This window comes from Palaemon carinicauda, chromosome 3, assembly GCF_036898095.1.
Source record: "Palaemon carinicauda isolate YSFRI2023 chromosome 3, ASM3689809v2, whole genome shotgun sequence".
NCBI classification, from domain to species: domain Eukaryota; kingdom Metazoa; phylum Arthropoda; class Malacostraca; order Decapoda; family Palaemonidae; genus Palaemon; species Palaemon carinicauda.
This window is the reverse complement of record NC_090727.1, coordinates 152,239,654-152,258,650: the sequence shown is the minus strand read 5'-3', so window position 1 is coordinate 152,258,650 and position 18,997 is coordinate 152,239,654. Positions and strand designations below refer to the sequence as shown.

Below are 18,997 nucleotides of genomic sequence, written 5' to 3'. Positions count from 1 at the left end.
ATGGGAACACATACAAACATTAAAAATTTGTTTCATGGATACAAAACACTTACTAATCAATTTCACTCTTAGAATACCCATTTTAAATAGAGAAACCGGTCTTTGAAGCAGGAATTCTTGTCACTCTCCATGTAACCCACCATAGAAGAGAACCACCAACCTCTTCGTATATTTATTTGAGCTTTGGAAAATAAACTATGGGGTAAATTTACAAAATTTCTCACTTTCATAAGACAGACAAACCTATATCTTATGAATGCGATGGTATAAGGAAGGAATACATTTACTGAAGATCACAGTTTGTTGTGAGAAGTTGTCTGAAGAGGCAAAACCAGTGTCTGTGGATATTGCATTTATCACCATAAACATTATCCTCAATTACTGTATTATAATTTCTTAGGCAATTAAATCCAAAAGTGATGAAATATATACCCTCATTGGATAAGACCAAGGTGAATTTATCATAATAAAACAATGACTTTATCCATTAAATTTCTTAATGTTAAGTCAAAATTAAAATGCAAAAAGATTCAACAAATAAATTTGATTGTTTTCATAAAATTTATTCATAATTGAAGTTTTGGCAAGCCAACTGCACTGAAACATTCTTTGAATAAATAGACTGGGTTATGTAGGCTACTCCTCAAATATGTGGGCCAAATTGTACGATCCTTTCTAATGCCAGAAAGCACAGTTACCTGAGGAATAATTTACCCAAGATACTTAAATGAAGTGGGAATAAATGTACCTAAAGAACTTAAGCAAAGAGAACCAGAACCAAGGTTGGGCAGCCATGTAGCGTGGCGATGCAACCGAGGGAAAACTCTGCAGTTGCTGTATGAAAAAAAAAACCTAAGAGGTTGGGCAGCAAGACGGAAGAGAGGAAGCGAGAACGGAGATGAAATAGACTGCTAAAGATTGGATGGAGCTAGATACTGAAGGGACACTTGGGCAAAGGCCATTTAGTGATGGCTACAGGGGGAGCTGAAGAGAGGCTTTGTAACTCATTGAAGATGCAGCTACGAAGTCTTGTCTTGCAACTAACAATTCTACCAGTAATATTCTCAAACAATGACGAGTATTACTTTGAAGACAAACCATCATAAACTCTGACACTTTCAACACGTGGGTATTGGTTATAGCATTGTCAGAGTCCTTATGCTGTGAACACTTCCTCAGTGATTGATTGATTGATTTAAAGTTTTCAGGCATCCTGACACTGTCCTCAGTGAAGTAGGAATCCTAATCAGATGGAAAAATTCACTAAAGACTCCATTCCTTGACCAAAATAAGATGGCATTGTTTGCAAATTATTCAACAACAAGATAAAAATACTTCATAACACATTGCATAGAGATGAAGACCAGGTAAGTTCATTTCCAAACGTGTATAGTTAGGGACATTTCAGTTTTGATTGTCAAGGCTCAGCGAGCAAGTCACATACCATGCTCACTAGAAAATGCCAATCAAGCTAAAAGACAAGATCTATAGCACAGTAAAGAGACCAGTGTTAATGCGTGAATCAGAAATGTGGGCACTAAGATGGAAACAGGAAGCAAAGCTTGAGAGAACAGAGATAAAGGTGAATTATGAAATATCACTGCTCGATAGATTGAAAATTGATGAAATAGGAAGAAAGGCAAGTGTAGTGAAGATTACAGAGGTGATAGGAGTGTTACAACTGAGATGGTGTGGGTATGTGTTGAGGACGAATGATGGAGAGGGAGTGAGGAGGGCTTGTGAGGTGAGCTCGAAAGAAACCTGTTAGGGGGAGAAGATCAAGAGGGAGGCAAAGATTTAGATGACGAGATAAAGTGAAGGATGGTATGGAGAGAAGAGGTTTGGTGGAAGATGCCTTTGATAGAAGGCATTGGAGAGGGGACATCATGCAGCAGACCCCTTAACGTGGGGATAATGATTGGAAAAACGTAGCGGCTCAGTGAGCAAGACATCCTCGCCGAGTTATCAAGCACTGCTATTTAGTATAATAAACTAATGTCAGCATATGAGGCTGCAAAGATGCCTGAAGAACCACGGTATGTTATGTTACTTGGGCCATGCGGAACAGCGTCGAGGCCTGGGATGGTTCCAGCTTTCTGTCTAATGAATACCTTGAGTTGCTAAGGAGTCCCTAACTGCCATTCGGAGGCAGTGACACTCCCCTAACAACACAAGGTCCCAAGTCAGGAGACTTGCCACAATAACAGAAACCCCATACCCTACTTTCAACATACTGTAAACTCCAGAGAAGTTTAAGTTAGTAAATTTATGAATCATAAATGCAAACAAAATAACCATAAATCAACTATACTGATAATTGTACATGAAATCTTTAAATACTGTTAATCAATATCATTTATTTTTGCCCGTATATTTACATGATAATCCAATTTTCTTTTTGAAACCACTGCTCTTTAAATACACTACAAGGAATCTTAAAAATTATAAATCTAAAAAGTCATCAAAATATTAAGTTGATATTCTTAATTTCAAATAGTCATACAAACATTAAGTGTTTTTGCGGTACAGCATATATCAACTGTCCTTGTTAATTATTTTGCTTACTCTCCCCATGGTATCTATGACAATATTACCAACTAAATCACCACACAATCCTTATATCAGTGTATGAGTAAACTCATACTCATGAAATAGTTTTAAGAAACGAACAATCATAGATTCCAGACCTCCTCCAATGAATATTGCCAACATCTAACTAAAGTCTACGGACATCGGCTCCCACTTTTCACATGCTGACTGTACAGTAGATGGTGAAAAGTGCAATGTTGATAAGAGAATTGTGATCTTCATCCGTATCACCTCCAAAATGTCATGGTTTCTTCCGATGCATAATATCTATCCATTGTTAAAATTGTGAAAATCCATCATCAATTTGTTTTGATAATCTTTAAAATTGTTAAAAAGGCATATGGATCTAGAATCTAGATCCGGTAACGGATCCTCTCCATAAGTTAATGGATTCATCCATAGCCTTAGACCTATCTGTGGTGAAAATTTCGTAAAAATCCATCTATTTTTATAATGTTTTCTTTAAAATGGAGAAAATACAAATCCAGACCATCAAATTTTGATGAGGTCATCCAAAATCCATCTATTTTTATAATGTTTTCTTTAAAATGGAGAAAATACAAATCCAGACCATCAAATTTTGATGGGGTCATCCAAAATCCATCTATTTTTATAATGTTTTCTTCAAAATGGAGAAAATAAAAATCCGGACCATCAAAATTGAATGAGGTTGTCCATGATGTAAGACCGGTGGTGAGAATTTCGTCAAAATCCGTCAAGTAGTTCTGACGTAATCCTCTCCACAGACAAATAAGTAAATAATTTAAACCGACTCGTAAATATATCCACCTTGGCAGAGGTAATAACCAACAGATGAAGAAACTTAGCCGGTGACTATACATGTCCTTAGGACAATGTCTTACACTGCAATGACCTCATCCTCGTCCTAACCTTGAATAGATGAGAGAATGAGGGTGAGAAATAAGGATACAGAAGCTAATTTAGATATGTAGAGAAGAAAAAAAATGATAAAAAATTATCTTGGTTGTATACCAGGAGCTAGGCGAGGAACAGTGTAGGTGGTACAGACCATTTTGGATTATTGGTAGATAATCACTAAAAGTTTTCACACACCAAACAAAAATTCAAAAATCCGTTTGCTCAAAATTCCAGCAACTGTATTCAAAACAAAAAGCGCTGGACGTAGAATGAAAAAATGTCCAATCAGTTCTTTAAATTATTATCATTGCTAGCTGAGCTACTACCCTAGTTGGAAAAGCAAGATGCTTCAAGCCCAAAGGATCCAATATGAAAAATAGCTCAGTCTGGAAAGAAAAAAATAGTGTGCCTCAGTGTACTCTCAAGAAAGAGAATTCTAACCCAAGAAAAGTGGAAGACCATGGTGCAGAGGCTATGGCACTACCCAAACCAGAGAACAATGGTTTGATTTTGGAATGTCATTCTCCTTGAATTCTGCTTATTTCTAAAAGTCTCTTCTACCCTTACCAAGTGTTTAAGTAGCCATTGTACAATTACAGTGCTGTAGTTAACCCCTTCAGTGAAAATGACATTCATAGATAATTTGTACTTTACCTAACTAATACAAACCTAGAGTTATTTATTATGGATATTCTTTCGGCAAAGCTGGAAGGTGGCCAATTAGACTTTTGGTGCGAGGTGGCAACCCTAACCTAACTAGGCACTGGGTAGGGGGTAAAGAACAGGACAGACTATATGGTGTATGAGTAGGCAAAGTGAAAATGAGCTGTACCCTGAGAGTGATCCAAAGTAATACTATCTGGTCAGTCAAGGACCAAATAACTCTAGCGGTAGCATCTCAAGATTGAGTGCGATAAAGTACAGAGAATGAAGAGAGTGGTTCCCAGTGCGAGTGGGGCTAAGACAGGGATGTGATGTCGCCATGGTTGTTCAATTTGTTTGTTGTTGGAGTTGAGAGAGAGGTGAATGCTCGAGTACTTGATCAAGGATTGAAACCGATAGACGAGTGATCACGAGTGGGAAGTGAATCAGTTGTTTGTGGATGATACTATATTAGTTGCAAACTCCGTAGAGAACCTGTGTCGATTAGTGACAGAGTTTGAAAGCGAGTGAAAGAGAAGGAAGTTGCAAGTTAATGTGGATAGAAGTAAGGTTATGAGGTGCACAAGAAGGGATGGTGGTGCTAGATTGAATGCCATGTTAAATTGATAGATATTTGGGGAAGTTGATCAGTTCAAGTAGTTAGGGTCTGTTGTTGCTGCAAATGGTGGAGTGGAAGCAGATGTATGTCAGAGAGTGAATGAAGGATGCAAAGTGGTGGGGGCAGTGAAAGGAGTGGTTAAGAATAGCAGGTTAGGGATGAATGTAAAGAGAGTTCTGTATGAGAAAGTGATTGTACCAACAGTGATGTATGGATCGGAATTGTGGGGAATGAAAGTGATGGAGAGAGAGAAATTGAATGTGTTTGAGATGAAATGTACAAGGAGTATGGCTGGTGTATCTCGAGTAGATAGGGTTAGGAACGAAGTGGTGAGGGTGAGAACGGGTGTAAGAAATGAGTTAGCAGCTAGAGAGGATAAGAATGTGTTGAGGTGGTTTGGCCATGTAGAGAGAATAGAAAAGGGTCATCTGCTTAAGAAAGTGATGAATGAAAGAGTTGCTGGGAGAAGATTTAGTGGATGAATGGAGTGAAGAAAGCCCGAGATGACAGGAGGATAAATGTAAGAGAGGCAAAAGCATATGCTGGGAATAGGGATGAATGGAGAGCGATTGTGACAGTTCCGATAGGCCCTACTGCTACCTTGGGTCACCAAGTAGCGACAGTAGGGAGTTAGCATATGAAGCTTCATTTGTGGTGAAAGGCTGGGGAGTGGGGGCTGTAGCACCCTTGCATTAGCAACCCAGCTCGGCTGAGTCCCTCGGCTACCTCTAAAAATTGGGGAAGTGCCAAGGCTAAAAGAGGAAGAGACTAATCAATGGGAATTACTATAACCTTTCAAGAGTCATTGCCTCTCAATCCCAGCTCGGACTGTAAATAGCGACAAGCAAATAAAATAGAGAGATTTGTTTATTGTACAAACACTATGACATGAGTTCAAATACCTGAAGGTTCATCACCCTGTGCATTTACAGTACTTGCAATTATCGAGTACTTCAAGAATATTTTAAGTCTCATAGCATACAAAACCAGTTGCTCTGTATCATACTGATTTAATATAGCAGAACTACTTCATTTCACAATTATAATATATATCAGGGAGTAAAGTATAACATTTCCATAAGAAAAATACCTCAAGACATTTTGTCAATAGCAAACCCATGCTCTCACACGAAGCAATGATACGCGAATGCTTAGTCAGCAAATTGTTAATTTCTAGGCTAACGTTTTTATATCTATGCAATATACCTTACCATGTGACTGACAGTACTTATAAGGAATGATATTCTAAACAAACTAAATACTGTTTTGTCAAAACTATTATTCAATACTAGAGCGAAAGGAAAAGTATTTCAGAAACTCTACTCCAAGTCAGCAAGCTATCTTAAGTGTAAATGATGTAGAAAAAGAGAGAGAGAGAGAGAGAGAGAGAGAGAGAGAGAGAGAGAGAGAGAGAGAGAGAGAGAGAGAGAGAGAGAGAGAGAGAGATTTAAAGAGACCTGCCAATGTTCAAACACCTCTGTGAATCTAATTGAAAACAAAGAATAATAAAAATGAATAACAACCCTCACTATCATTTCATAATTTCCTTATAGATCTATTAAATAAAGGATGTAGTAACAACTATATTAAAGAAACAGCGCGCACCAATAAATGTTGAATCAAGGCAATGTAAATATATATAAGAGAAAAAGTGTCGTCTGAATATTCTGAAGCAGCCCCAAACTCTAGCAGTTAATTCATCCGAAAATAAAACATAGAAGACCTGAAAATGAGAATCGGCATTTATTCAAAGCTAAATATACATAGCTGCAATATATATATAAAAAAAACACACACAAAGCAGTTAAAAGATCTGAAAAGGCAAAAAAAAATATTAAAAATATCATCCATATTTTTTATAAAACCTCTCTCCCGTCCGGAATGAAATACTGGCGTAGCCGTAAACATACTGTAGCAAGCAAGGAGGCAGATCAAACAGACTCTTTACGGCATATATCCTGCCCGTTGAGCGGTCTTGCGAGTGTGGCGTCAAGCGCAACCACACGAGGTTTAAATCCCTTTTTGAGCATTTCCACCCAATTCCTGTATCTGGGAGGAGTGTGTGTGTGGTGGCAGAGTATCCTTTATCTCCGTTTAATCAACCTTGGTGACTGCACTTGACAGCAGAGGTCTTAGTCATATTCTTTAGACATCTGAAAGAATCCACAACATTGTATACGAGCTATCATTTGGACTCCTACGCTATTTTTTTTTTAAGGCAAATTAGCCAAGTTTCCTAACATGACAAACTTAACAGTAACACACTGGTCTATGAAATGTACTGGCATACTTAATTCACGCATACATACATCAATGACCCCACTCTCAATGTCAAAATAAACACATCATGTGATTTTAACCCTAAGGTCAACAACAGCAATATTATAATATGGCTTCTAAAAACCTCTAACTAAAATCATTAGAAGAGTATTTTGTCCACAACTTTTGCTTTATGCTTTTTAGACTTTGAATTCTATTCCTTCAACTATGCTTTCCCATCATAGAGAGAGAGGAAAGTACAGATAATTCAACATCATATGCAAGGTAAAGATCGACTCTAAAGAACGCTGTATTTAGCCTAAGTTAGACCAGACAGAATTAAGAGTAACATTAAGTATCTTGGGGTATTACTGCATCTTTTCTCACTTCAAAGCGGAGGTGGGTGGACTGTATCAAAGATGACCTTCGATCAAAGGTATTAACCGGTGATGAGGTGTGAGATAGAGGTAGATGGAGAAAGCTGACCAGAAACATCGACCCCACATAAAAGTGAGAAAAGATGTAGACAAAGAAGAAGAAGATGATGATGATTAAGTATCATGGGGTATTACTAAACCATCGAATTTGTTTTGGGCGATCTTACGTCGATCTCTACCCCGAACGATAACTATGAAATTATTTACTTCACGTGGAACCTTATTAACTTAGATATCGGGTTTTTGTAAAGGATAAGAAGTTCTACTTTACTGAAGGTACTTTTTTGTGTGTAAGTCCCTTCATGCTACAAAAGTCTGAAAAGACATCAGGTCTTTAGGAACCAACTAACAAAAGAGGACATGGTATTACTCTACTAAATAACTAACCAATAAAAAAGTTTTAACACGACATTAATTCCATGATTCCTGAAATAATTATGCATTCATTATTAACATGCCCTCTCCATTTGCAGGCAGCTTACACTGCTGTCAAAGTTAAAGTATTGTTGCACAACTAATGCGATGACCTACAAAAATGTTAACAAAATGGACAATTACTTTTTTAGCAAGTTTTTTAAGTATTCAAAATTTTCTGACATGCTAGGATGTCCCGTGGATCTTAAAAATGAATTAATGTAACCTGAACCTTAAAATTTGCCATTTATAATTTTACTGAAGTCTCCCCCTACAACACAAAAGTTAAAACACGACCATTTCCAATCATACAATGACCTGCCATTCATCCAACGTTACACCTGAAAAATCATCCATTCAATAACATCACTCATTTCTAATCTATTATATCTAATTTAAAACAAACTTTTAACTTAAAACACCAGTACACTGGAAATACGATTTTATCGGGGATAAAATTACAATTAGAACACCATAACTAATACATAAAAAGTAGTGGAAAGTCTTATTAAATTTCATCCATCCTAATTCTAAAGTTTACAGAGAATATAATTCATATATGTTCCTTTAGGATTCCTCCAAAATTTCATGGTATAAACAAAATAACAAAGACACAGTCTTCAATGATTGTTTTAAGTCATCAACAATAAAAATAGCAATAAAATAAATATTTTCTTACATCCTAGGAGTTGCGACATCCACATTACCATGACACTTCGACAAACCGCCAAGAAACCATAAAAAAAACCTATCTATACCTCTATTCCAGGTGTGACCAGATTCTGGAATGATCTTCCTAACTGGGCCAGTTGAAGCAGTGGATCCTCAGAAGTTTAAATTTGCAGCGAATGTTTAAATGCTGAACAGTCTGACATAAGTCTCTCTTCACAGTTTAAATGTGACAGATCTATTTTAATGTTGTTTTTTATCTAAAGATATTTCACATTCATTATTCATTAGTTTAAATGAATAGTTTATTTATTTCCTTTCCTCACTGAACTAGTTTTCCCTGTTGGAACCCTTGGGCTTATAGCATCCTGTAGCTTAGCTAGTAGTAATGATAATGCCTGCACTTCTAGAATTGCAGGATTTGACCAGGATTCAGGCTTTCCTTTTACTAAAACATGGCTGTATGAAGCCAGGTGCTTCATCAAAGGCCCACATTATCCCCAAATAAAGGTCACTGGCCTTAAACCCTACTTCAATTTATCAAGCAATCTAATCCTTTATATTCCTCTAGACTTTTCACCCTTTACGAAATTTCCCAACTCGAGGAATGAGAGTAGGGGACATTCCCAAAATACTAACACACAAAGTGATGAATCTGGAGAGTAATATCAACTGAAGTTTGTTGAGACTTAAAATGGTCCTCTGAAGGAGGACAGCCTTGTCCAAAGTCAGCTAATAAGGAAGAAAAAGGAAATGTGCTCGATTCACATGTGTGTGAATTCATGACATATGTCCCTCAGAGATGGGAGAGTTCTCTGTATTTATCATAAAATCAAGCAGTAATTTCTCTTATGAGATCTGTAGACAGCTATTTGCTTCTTTTCAGCATTTCAAACGTGCAACTGTCGTCTGTTCTTAAACCTTTGTCTTTTCATTCTAACACACAGTACCTTTCTGTGGATATTTTACCCAATTTAATTCGTCAAACAAACTACATTTCAATTCACACCCGACACATGACCCAAGCTTTTTTTGAATAGCAATACTCAATACACGAAAGTTAGTTAAAAATGTCTACCAATTGAAATGATATAAGATTCCTAATTAGGTCAGTAATAAATCCAACACAATACCAATATAGAAATGAGATTCGAGACTCGGAGCAAACACGAGAGGAGAACCTCCCTGGTATGCAAAACATACTTCAGACAGATGGATGAATCCCGAGTAAACATGAGGACGATGTAAGATGAAGAATCAATAGGTGATAAAAAAGGACTCATAAATTCTTAGTAGTGGAACGAAGATTATTTCTAGACAAATCACATTTAGATTAGCTGGGTAAAGCTTCAAAATCCTAAAAGTATTGTGGAAAAATTGACGGGGGTCAACTGACCATGGAAACATCAAAACTAAGTTTATTTCCATCCCAATAAAAATATTTTATCAAACTGTAAAGATGCGAGAGATTACTATAAATCGCATCGTTAGCATCGTCATGTTAGCCTACTGGAAGCGTCCCTCCTTAGCCATCTCTTCCAGGCCCACTCGATACTTTCCTGCAGTTGCTACAACCTCACCATCCTTTTAGGAATGGCCAGTCTCTAGGTTATTGTCCTCCTAGGGCATTGACACTATCCTTTGCCTCATTCATGAGTGACATTCAAAAATGAATCATCCTTTGGTAAATACATAAGCATCTTTACACACGAACCCAAAATATTGAAGTCAGACCAAGATAAAACAATGAAAGTTAAGAGGGCCTGGATATATGATCCACACCTGCCTCATCAAACTTCTGATTTATGTCAATATGTAATCAATTCAGCTAACTAGATTACATATACATTATCAAAAGTAGATTAACTATCCAAAAGATAAATAAGTTTATCAAGAATAAATTTGATTCACATTTTCTTAAAATCTTTTACTAAAAATGAAGAAACTGCAGTCGTCCAATCTATCTTATGATGTACAAAAAATCAAAGAAAGTTTAGTCATTAACGAACAGTTTCTAAACATTTTCCGAAATGATTAACAAAACCTGATAATCCTATAAGTCCTCCTAATTCAAACTCTATCAGTATTATACTCTAAAATCAAATTCAACTCACTCGACCGACATCCACACACAGACAGACACACTTCCTTTTCATTACTTAAGAGTATGAACAGACATCCTTACATTATAAAAAACATTAACCTTTTCTTTAAGGGCAAACTAAGCGTACACATCTATTTGTGCATTTCTCATACAAAACAATCACATAATAAAGTATTATATCAATATAAAATGCACAGAGAAAATATCAAACAACATAGGAACAACTTCATACCTTTATATTTCACATTAACTGTACTAGAATGAATACTATGAAAAGTAACAAGACTTATTTACTAATCCAAAAGCAATTAGAGTTTTCTCTATAGAGAAATAACAAAAATAAAAAGACAACTGAATGTCTAAACTTCCAAGACATGAAGCATAGGTTTTTTTTTTTCCTTCGTGACGAAATCTTCGATGTAGAGCCCGCTGGGAAAGGATGCCGTTCACTGGAAACATTTGGGAGAAAAATCTTCCCTTATTACCCATTTCACAGAGATCAAACATTAAGATCTGCTAGTTTCTTGACCTGTGTACAAGGCGCTCTCATTCAAAAGCATATGTGTCATCACACAGATCAGCTGCTTCGCCGTGGCGATCGTCGACCGGGAGTCGTGGCAAATTTGGTTGGAGAGAAAACTAAATTTTCAAATAAACTCAACACTTTACATTAAATCTTGGAAATTACAAGTAACGTAGTCCTCACACATGGCAAGCGATTAAGATTTTCATAACAATGACATTACACTAATATTAAATGTGCCATTTGGAGTACTCTATATCTTTTCACCGAATGCACAGGCAAATGTTTTAAGAGAAACTCCACAAAGAAATGACATCTCTTGACTTCAAATGTAATACCGTATTGTTCGGCCAATGCCCAATGTTGCACGATGCCGCGGGAGTGTGTAAACAGAGCACAAACTTCTTTCTGAAGATGAAGTACAATTTCTCTATTCTCAAAGAATTACAATATTTAAAAAATATAAAGAAAAAGAGCTACTTATTCTACCATTGAATGTAGAACAATTACAGATCTGTAACTCATGAAATAAAATTTAAATTATTCACATGAAGAAATTATGGACAAACATATGCACGAATTGTACGGCACAACGTACATTATCGATGCAATGCCAGGCGTTGTAATGCGACAGTGGAAGCTCTTGCTCCTGTAGATTCTCTTAAAAAGATACGACTCCACCTTCCCGTAGAAGCGTGGGGTCATAGGACATATTCTACTGTACAATAACACAGTGTCTCATTATCTATCATTACATTTTCTTGCACCAACATTGACGGTGCCATAACATAGTGAAAACCCCAGTACTAATAGCACATACAGCTATTAAATATCTGGCTTAAAATACGTACCATACACAAATCAAAGAGTACCATCATACTCGTAAAACATCACTCATTATAGAGTCTTAGGTATTCTACTAGCTACCTTATAATCCTAATAATAAAAACAACCAACAGTTCTTAAACATCCATATTTCAATTAAACCCAAGTACTCATGTACGGTAATTGTAGGGACATTCAAACTAAGTTTCTAACCGTTAAATAACATGTTGAATAAATGCATGTCAAATATGGTTAAGTTACAAGAATGAAATATATCCATCAAAATGATGATTGACTTGTGTCCAAAATGACTTACCTTTAAGAATTATAATGGCATAGTGAGCTCAAATGTACGGTGATAAAATCTTGAAACATAAGTGTGATAGTGTGATAAAACTTTTGAATTTGAAAATTCTACGATAGGTAAATTTTCTCTAAAGATAAATAAATGAAAAAACCTTACCTCTCACTGGCGGCCCTTGAGGACTCGTCGTCTTGCACCGAACTGGGAGGCGGCCCTCGCATAAAAGACGGCACGGGGCCCTGGAACATCGGCGGGGGCACGAGCATCCCGGGAGGCCGAGGCAACTGGTAGGAGCCTCTGGCCACTGGCATGGGAGTGGGCCCATCGCCCGGGGGGCCCGGCTGACTGTCGTCGTCCCCGCCGGGCAGCGGTATTTCGTCGGGTAAAGGAATGTCCATGGTTGCGATACCGAATTTTGTCTGTGGTTTTATCTACCGAGTTTCAATCGTCACCTGAAAGAATGAACGGAAACAAATAAGATTAAAGGTACGGTACATTTACAGATCTCTGCTGCAATTATAGTCACACTTGGAACATTGAAACTTGTAAATTTTTTCAAAAAATACCTACTAATAATTTAACAATAACCGATATCGAACCCCCGTCCCAAATTACAAAACTTTACAGTGTAAACCTTGCAAATTGAAATTACAGAGTTAATTTTCCGTACAGGAAGCCACACGTCTGTATTCCATTACATGAAACCTTACAAACGAACAGCACAATACCAGCAGCCCCGCTCTCAAACTGTTTGTTTATCAACGTTTCGGATGAAGGTAACGGCCACAGTAGCGGAAAGAGGGATCTGAACTAAGCTTGGATTAGTCTATTTTCTTCAATTTTAATTTAAGAGAACTTGCTACCAGATAATTTAAATACTCTACTGTATAGTACAACTATATGATTAAAGTACAGTCAATAATACTGTAATACTAAGGTTTCTCTCTTGCAGGATAGAACAGACGTCTCACAACTCTCTTCTGTTTTGTTTACATTTTGAATTTTCATTTGCTTTAGGTTTTCATCTATCCTTTCCTCAATTTCAAAAGGGGCTTTCCTAGGCCTCTTTTATCCTGCTACTCGACACTGCCACTTTGTTCCTCGAATGTTTTAGCCTGAACATGAAGGATATTTCATGATTTTTGATTCTTGAAGAATATCAAATTGATACTTCTTTTATTTGGAATAAACATACACCAATTTGAGATCATTCAAGACGGCTGTATACAATGTAATACTAGACATGCTTCAACTATCATTGGTGGGGACAGAGTGTTTGATTTCTGGAATTTGGATCATACGGTCGACCACAGGGGCTGGAAGACCATTCAGTACCAAGCTGCAATTTAAGTACTGTACTATACTGTACATTTTGTGCTACAGAGTAACAAGTAATTCCATGCATTTCTCTTGCCTGAGGGTACACCGGGCACACTATTCTATCTAATTTCTCTTCTTGTTTTGTTAAAGTTTTAAAAGTTTTAATAGTTTATATGGGAAATATTTATTTTAATGTTACTGTTCTTAAAATGTTTTATTTTTCCTAGTTTCCTTTCCTCACAGGGTTATTTTCCCTGTTGGGGTCCCTGGGCTTATAGCATTCTGCTTTTCCAACTAGGGTTGTAGCTTAGCAAGTAATAATATTCATATTTGGACCTTAAACTCTTAAAGTTAAAAGAACCTGAACCAGCCAATAAATCATGCAAAAATGACCAAGACTTAAGTTTATTATAAACTTTCAAAGATGTAAAAAAAAACCTTCACTTGGAAGAGATGCTACAACAATACAATTCCTCCCAAAACAAAATTCGATAACAGAAATTGTAGAATGGTCATTCTGGCCAGGATCCCTTACAGAATATGAAGGCGGGGTAAACAATGAGGCAAGTGTCCACCAATAAGGCATTGTATTCTATCAGTCCATTGTTATGGCTATGAAAGAGCTCCGTCTGCTACTGCTGTACTTGGACGCTGTTTGTCAAGTATTTGGTTTGCTCAATTATTATTACAGTATTATTATTATTACTATCCAAGCTACGACCCTAGTTGGAAAAGCAAGATGCTATAAGCCCAGGGGCTCCAATAGGGAAAAATAGCCCAGTGAGGAAAGGAAAAAAGGAAATAATAAATGAAGAGAACAAATTAACAATAAATCATTCTAAAAAAGTAACAACGTCAAAACAGATATGTCATAATATATATAAACTGTTAACAACGTCAAAAACAAATACGTCATATAAACTATAAAAAGCCTCATGTCCGCCTGGTCAACAAAAAAGCATTTGAAAAGTAGCAGGTAAATAATATATAAATCTTTTTTATTTTACATTTTCAAATCCATAAATTTAATAATACAGTTCAAAATAAATTTAATACTGTACAGAACTTGTATTAGCAATGATATGAGTTACCATTAAGGACTTACAGGATGTCCAAGGTTTTTTTAAGGCTTATGGTCTTGTTGAAAGTCTCGGAACAGTTAACATAAGGACCGACTTTTACTCGGTAACCCTCATATACTTTTATATCTATGAACAACTATCTTTGACATTCCCGATCTTAAAATATTTTATATCTTTCATTCATTACTTATATAGTTTTTATTCTATCACCTTATTTTCTTCCCTCATTGAGCCATTTTCTCTGTTGGAGCCCTTGGGCTTGTAACATTTTTCTTTCCCAACCAGGCTAGTGATAATAATTGAAAACCCTGAAAGTTTGCATAAGCAGTTCCCATAAAGATTAAAAGTGAGAATCTAGTGACAGCGAGATGCGAAATGGAGAGAACTGTTAGACTATTTGGGTACTCAGCCCATGAATGACTGCTAGAAAATAGTGATGAGGATGTGATGTATATTTGAGAAAACAAGCACAAAGATTTGATTGAAAGGAGAAAAAATAAATATAGATAAATGAAGAAGAAGGGGAGGAATAAGAGGGCAATATAAAAATTGGAAAACCAATGATGCATTTAAAAGAATAGATGAATAAAAAAAAAAAAGTTGGACTTAGTACTTTTCAGTGAGAGACAAGGATTCTTTAGTACTTTTCAGTGAGACAAGGATTCTTTAGTACTTTTCAGTGAGAGACAAGGATTCTTTTGAAACAATAACAGACACAAACTTTATGATTTTCTTTGTTTTTACGTAACTACAAGATAATCGAAGATATAGATAAACCGTTGGAAATTTCCCATGGAGGGAATATGTGCCTTCAGTGAACTCAGAAAATGTTGAGAATGAAAAAATGTGATCAAACTAACAACAGAGGAAGAAATGGGACTGATTGAAAGGTCCGACATTACGCAAGGGAAACTTGAATTTGGAGGAGTCATTCTAGTTGCTTTAGAAGTCCTGTACTTGTGTGTGAATAGTTGTTGTTCTACTTCATAAGAACGAGCGTGTGAATGTAGGGTATTAAGGCAAGACAAATTCTGAATGTGTGGTAGTTATTTTCTCAAATATTCCTTCGGCTTCAATTAATTCTGTCATGTTTTACAGCCGATGAATGAATGAGAGACTGTGTTACATGCAACCTGTACGCCATAATAATGCTACTGTACCAAGTTGCTGTGGTGTTTTGTTATGAAATTCTGAAAGGAAATGTGTGGTATTTTATTTTCTCAAATGTTGCTTCGGCTTCAATTAATTCTGTCATGTTTTACAGCCGATGAATGAATGAGAGACTGTTACATGCAACCTGTACACCATAATAATGCTACTGTACCAAGTTGCTGTGGTGTTTAGATATGAAACAAAAATTTGTGCTCATCTATTTTGTATGTATGACCAATTCAGAGGTTGCAGAGCATGATACCTACAGTACATTGGCTGCATCACAGATATACTGCAGAAACCTCCATATTATTATAATTATTATCATTATTACTTGCTAAGCTACAATCCTAGTTGGAAAAGCAGGATGCTATAAGCCCAAGGGCTCCAACAGGAAAAAGTAGCCCAGTGAGGAAAGGGAACTAGGAAAATGATATATTTTAAGAACAATGACATTTTAATAAATATTTCCTATACAAACTATGAAAAAATTAACAAAAAAAAGAGGAATAGAAACGAGATATAATATAGTGTGCCCAAGTGTACCCTCAAGCAAGAGGGTTTATTCTCCACATCAATTAGTAATAACTTTATTTCACGATTACTATTAACAATCGACTAGCTAGTGCACGACAGTCAACTGATTTGTTTGAGTGAGAATGAATATAGTATGTTCAATAGCGTGCATTTGATCCCTCAGGAACATTTAGATACAATAAATGTTTTCATATTGAATAGGCAGACTTGTCTCTTTTTAGAAGTTTATATTTGCTACTGTTCTTAAAATATTTTGGCCCTTCTACCCCCCAAAAGGACGTACGGTACGTATTACAAAAGTCATCCCTTTACCCCCATGGACGTACCGGTACGTCCTTGCAAAAAAAAATGCTTTTTTTTTTTCATATTTTTGATAATTTTTGGAGAAAATTCAGGCATCTTCCGAGAGAATGAGACCAACCTGACCTCTCTAAGACAAAAATTAAGGCTGTTAGAGCAATTTAAAAAAGATACACTGCAAAATGTGCTGGGAAAAAAATAACCCCCTGGGGGTTAAGGGTTGGAAATTTCCAAAGAGCCTGGGGGTAAAAGGGTTAATTGTTTATTACTTTTTATATAGTTTATTTCTTTGTTTCCTTTCCTCACTGTGCTAATTTTCCCTGTTGGAGCCCTTGGGCTTATAATTATTGCATCTTCCTCAAGATGGTATAATATACATGATCAAGATGGAGTAACTTCTAACTTATTATTTTTTGGGGGGAGGAAGGAAACCCTAACGGCCTAGTTCAAGTCCAAGAATGAATGGTCAAAAAAGGAACCAGGTTATTAGGCTGTTCAAAATTAAATTGAAAAACACCCAAGCAATTCTTCTCATCTATATTTCATATGTATTTGCAGGCTACTCATTAGAATTCACTTGCCTGGGATGACTATATAATGGCAGATCAGGACAAAAAAAAATAGATAAATAAATAAATGATTGATTTGCAAAGATATTAATTATGAGAAATGCGAGAGAAACGCTTAAAAAAATATAAAGTTCCCATACAGTCTGCGAAATATAAGTCATGAAACTTTTTCCCTAAAATCTGAAGGGCCAAATTAGTTCCGTATTAGACACCCAATGCAACAGCCTGCGACAGTAACCCACATGAATCTTATTTCAAAGTAATATTTCATAAAATGACCAAAACTTGATGTTAACCCGTAGGCTCCCATATAACCCTAAGACAAAGGTGCTAAATAGCTTTCCATTTATTCACTGATTTCCGAGCCTAAGAATTGACAGTTCTATTTCCGTTTAGGACAGGACTGGAAGCGTTTGTAGATCGGTGGACGTAAGTCGCCCCAAGATTAGAAATATGGAAGTTTTAATTCCACTAATATTTTCTAAATCAACGACAAATTAACTAACCTAAAATAAAGCTCACCCCAACAAAACTTGGGTACATCACTGTGTCCTTTTCTGCGCTAGTGGCTTGCTTTGAGCGACAGTTATAGCAAGGAACGCCATTCTAAAAACTACCCAGGAGTATATTCCAAAGTTACATGTTAATCACATGTTTCTACGTGTTTCGAACGAACGCGACCTTCGGTACTTTTTATATATGGAATCTAAGACAGCCTCGCGTGAAAAACTACAAAAATCCGTTAGGTACGAACCAAGAATTTTAGGCTCGATACAGTCAGTGGATTTGCATTTCATAATTAACCCTTTTACCCCCAGCATATTTGGAAATTTCCAACCCTTAACCCCCAGGGGGTTATTTTTTTCCAAGCCCATTTTGCAGTATATTTTTTTAAAATTGCTCTAACAGCCTTAATTTTTGTCTTAGGGAGGTCAGGTTGGTCTCATTCTCTTGGAAAATGCCTGAATTTTCTCAAAAAAAATATCAAAAATGTGAAAAAAAAATTTTAAAGGATTATTTTGCAAGGACGTACCGGTACATCCATGGGGGTAAAGGGATGGCTTTTGTGAAATGTAGCAGTAAGTCCTTTGGGGTAAAAGGGTTAATACATAGCCAAAAAAATAATTTTTAATTGTACATCGATTCGGGTTACATAACCCAGACCTGGAACCTTTGAGGCCCTTCAGAGTCCCATAATAGCTAATAAAAATTATTTAGTTACGGAGGTAAAAATCAAATATGGAAGGAAATAGGAACAGAGGTCTAGTAGAAGGGTATAAAGTGGGTGCAGCAAATGGCCGAAGGAACGGTGGAAAGAAGCTTGTTTATTGCCAACAGTACGCCCTGCGAGTTGCAGCGACGGCTTTAAACCCATTTTGCCTATAGGGTCCCATTGGGTAATTACAAAACATACTTTTTAATTTTAATTACTTATTTTTGATTGAAAAAGCCCCCAGACATAAAAAATATAAGTATTTTAGACTCAAACATTAGAATATAAATATATTCAACTTAGAAATACGATTATGAAATCAACATTATATTAGTATAGCCCCTAATGGCTTCTGCCGTAAGTCATGTTAATTATAGACTGTTAATAACACATTTAATCAATTAAAGTGTCCTATTATATATTATATAAGATATTAAGCCTATTAATTACTATAATTGTTAAGCCTAATCGAGTATTTTTACTCTGGCGTATACACAGACATACGAACACACAAACACACGCAGCAAATAAAGCCGGTTTTTTACGTATTAAATACATAA

General features: G+C 36.2%; 1 protein-coding gene across 2 annotated transcripts in view; it reads right to left on the bottom strand.

Moving 5' to 3' along the window:
- Positions 1-18,997, bottom strand: part of LOC137638661 (microtubule-associated protein futsch-like) — a 75,130-nt gene that overhangs the window by 55,888 nt on the left and 245 nt on the right. For both annotated transcript variants that reach the window (XM_068370941.1, XM_068370942.1), the window contains exon 2: positions 12,424-12,716. In XM_068370941.1, the coding sequence (XP_068227042.1) occupies positions 12,424-12,662 (239 nt within the window). In that variant the 5' untranslated portion in view covers positions 12,663-12,716. The remainder of the gene's footprint in view (positions 1-12,423; positions 12,717-18,997) is intronic.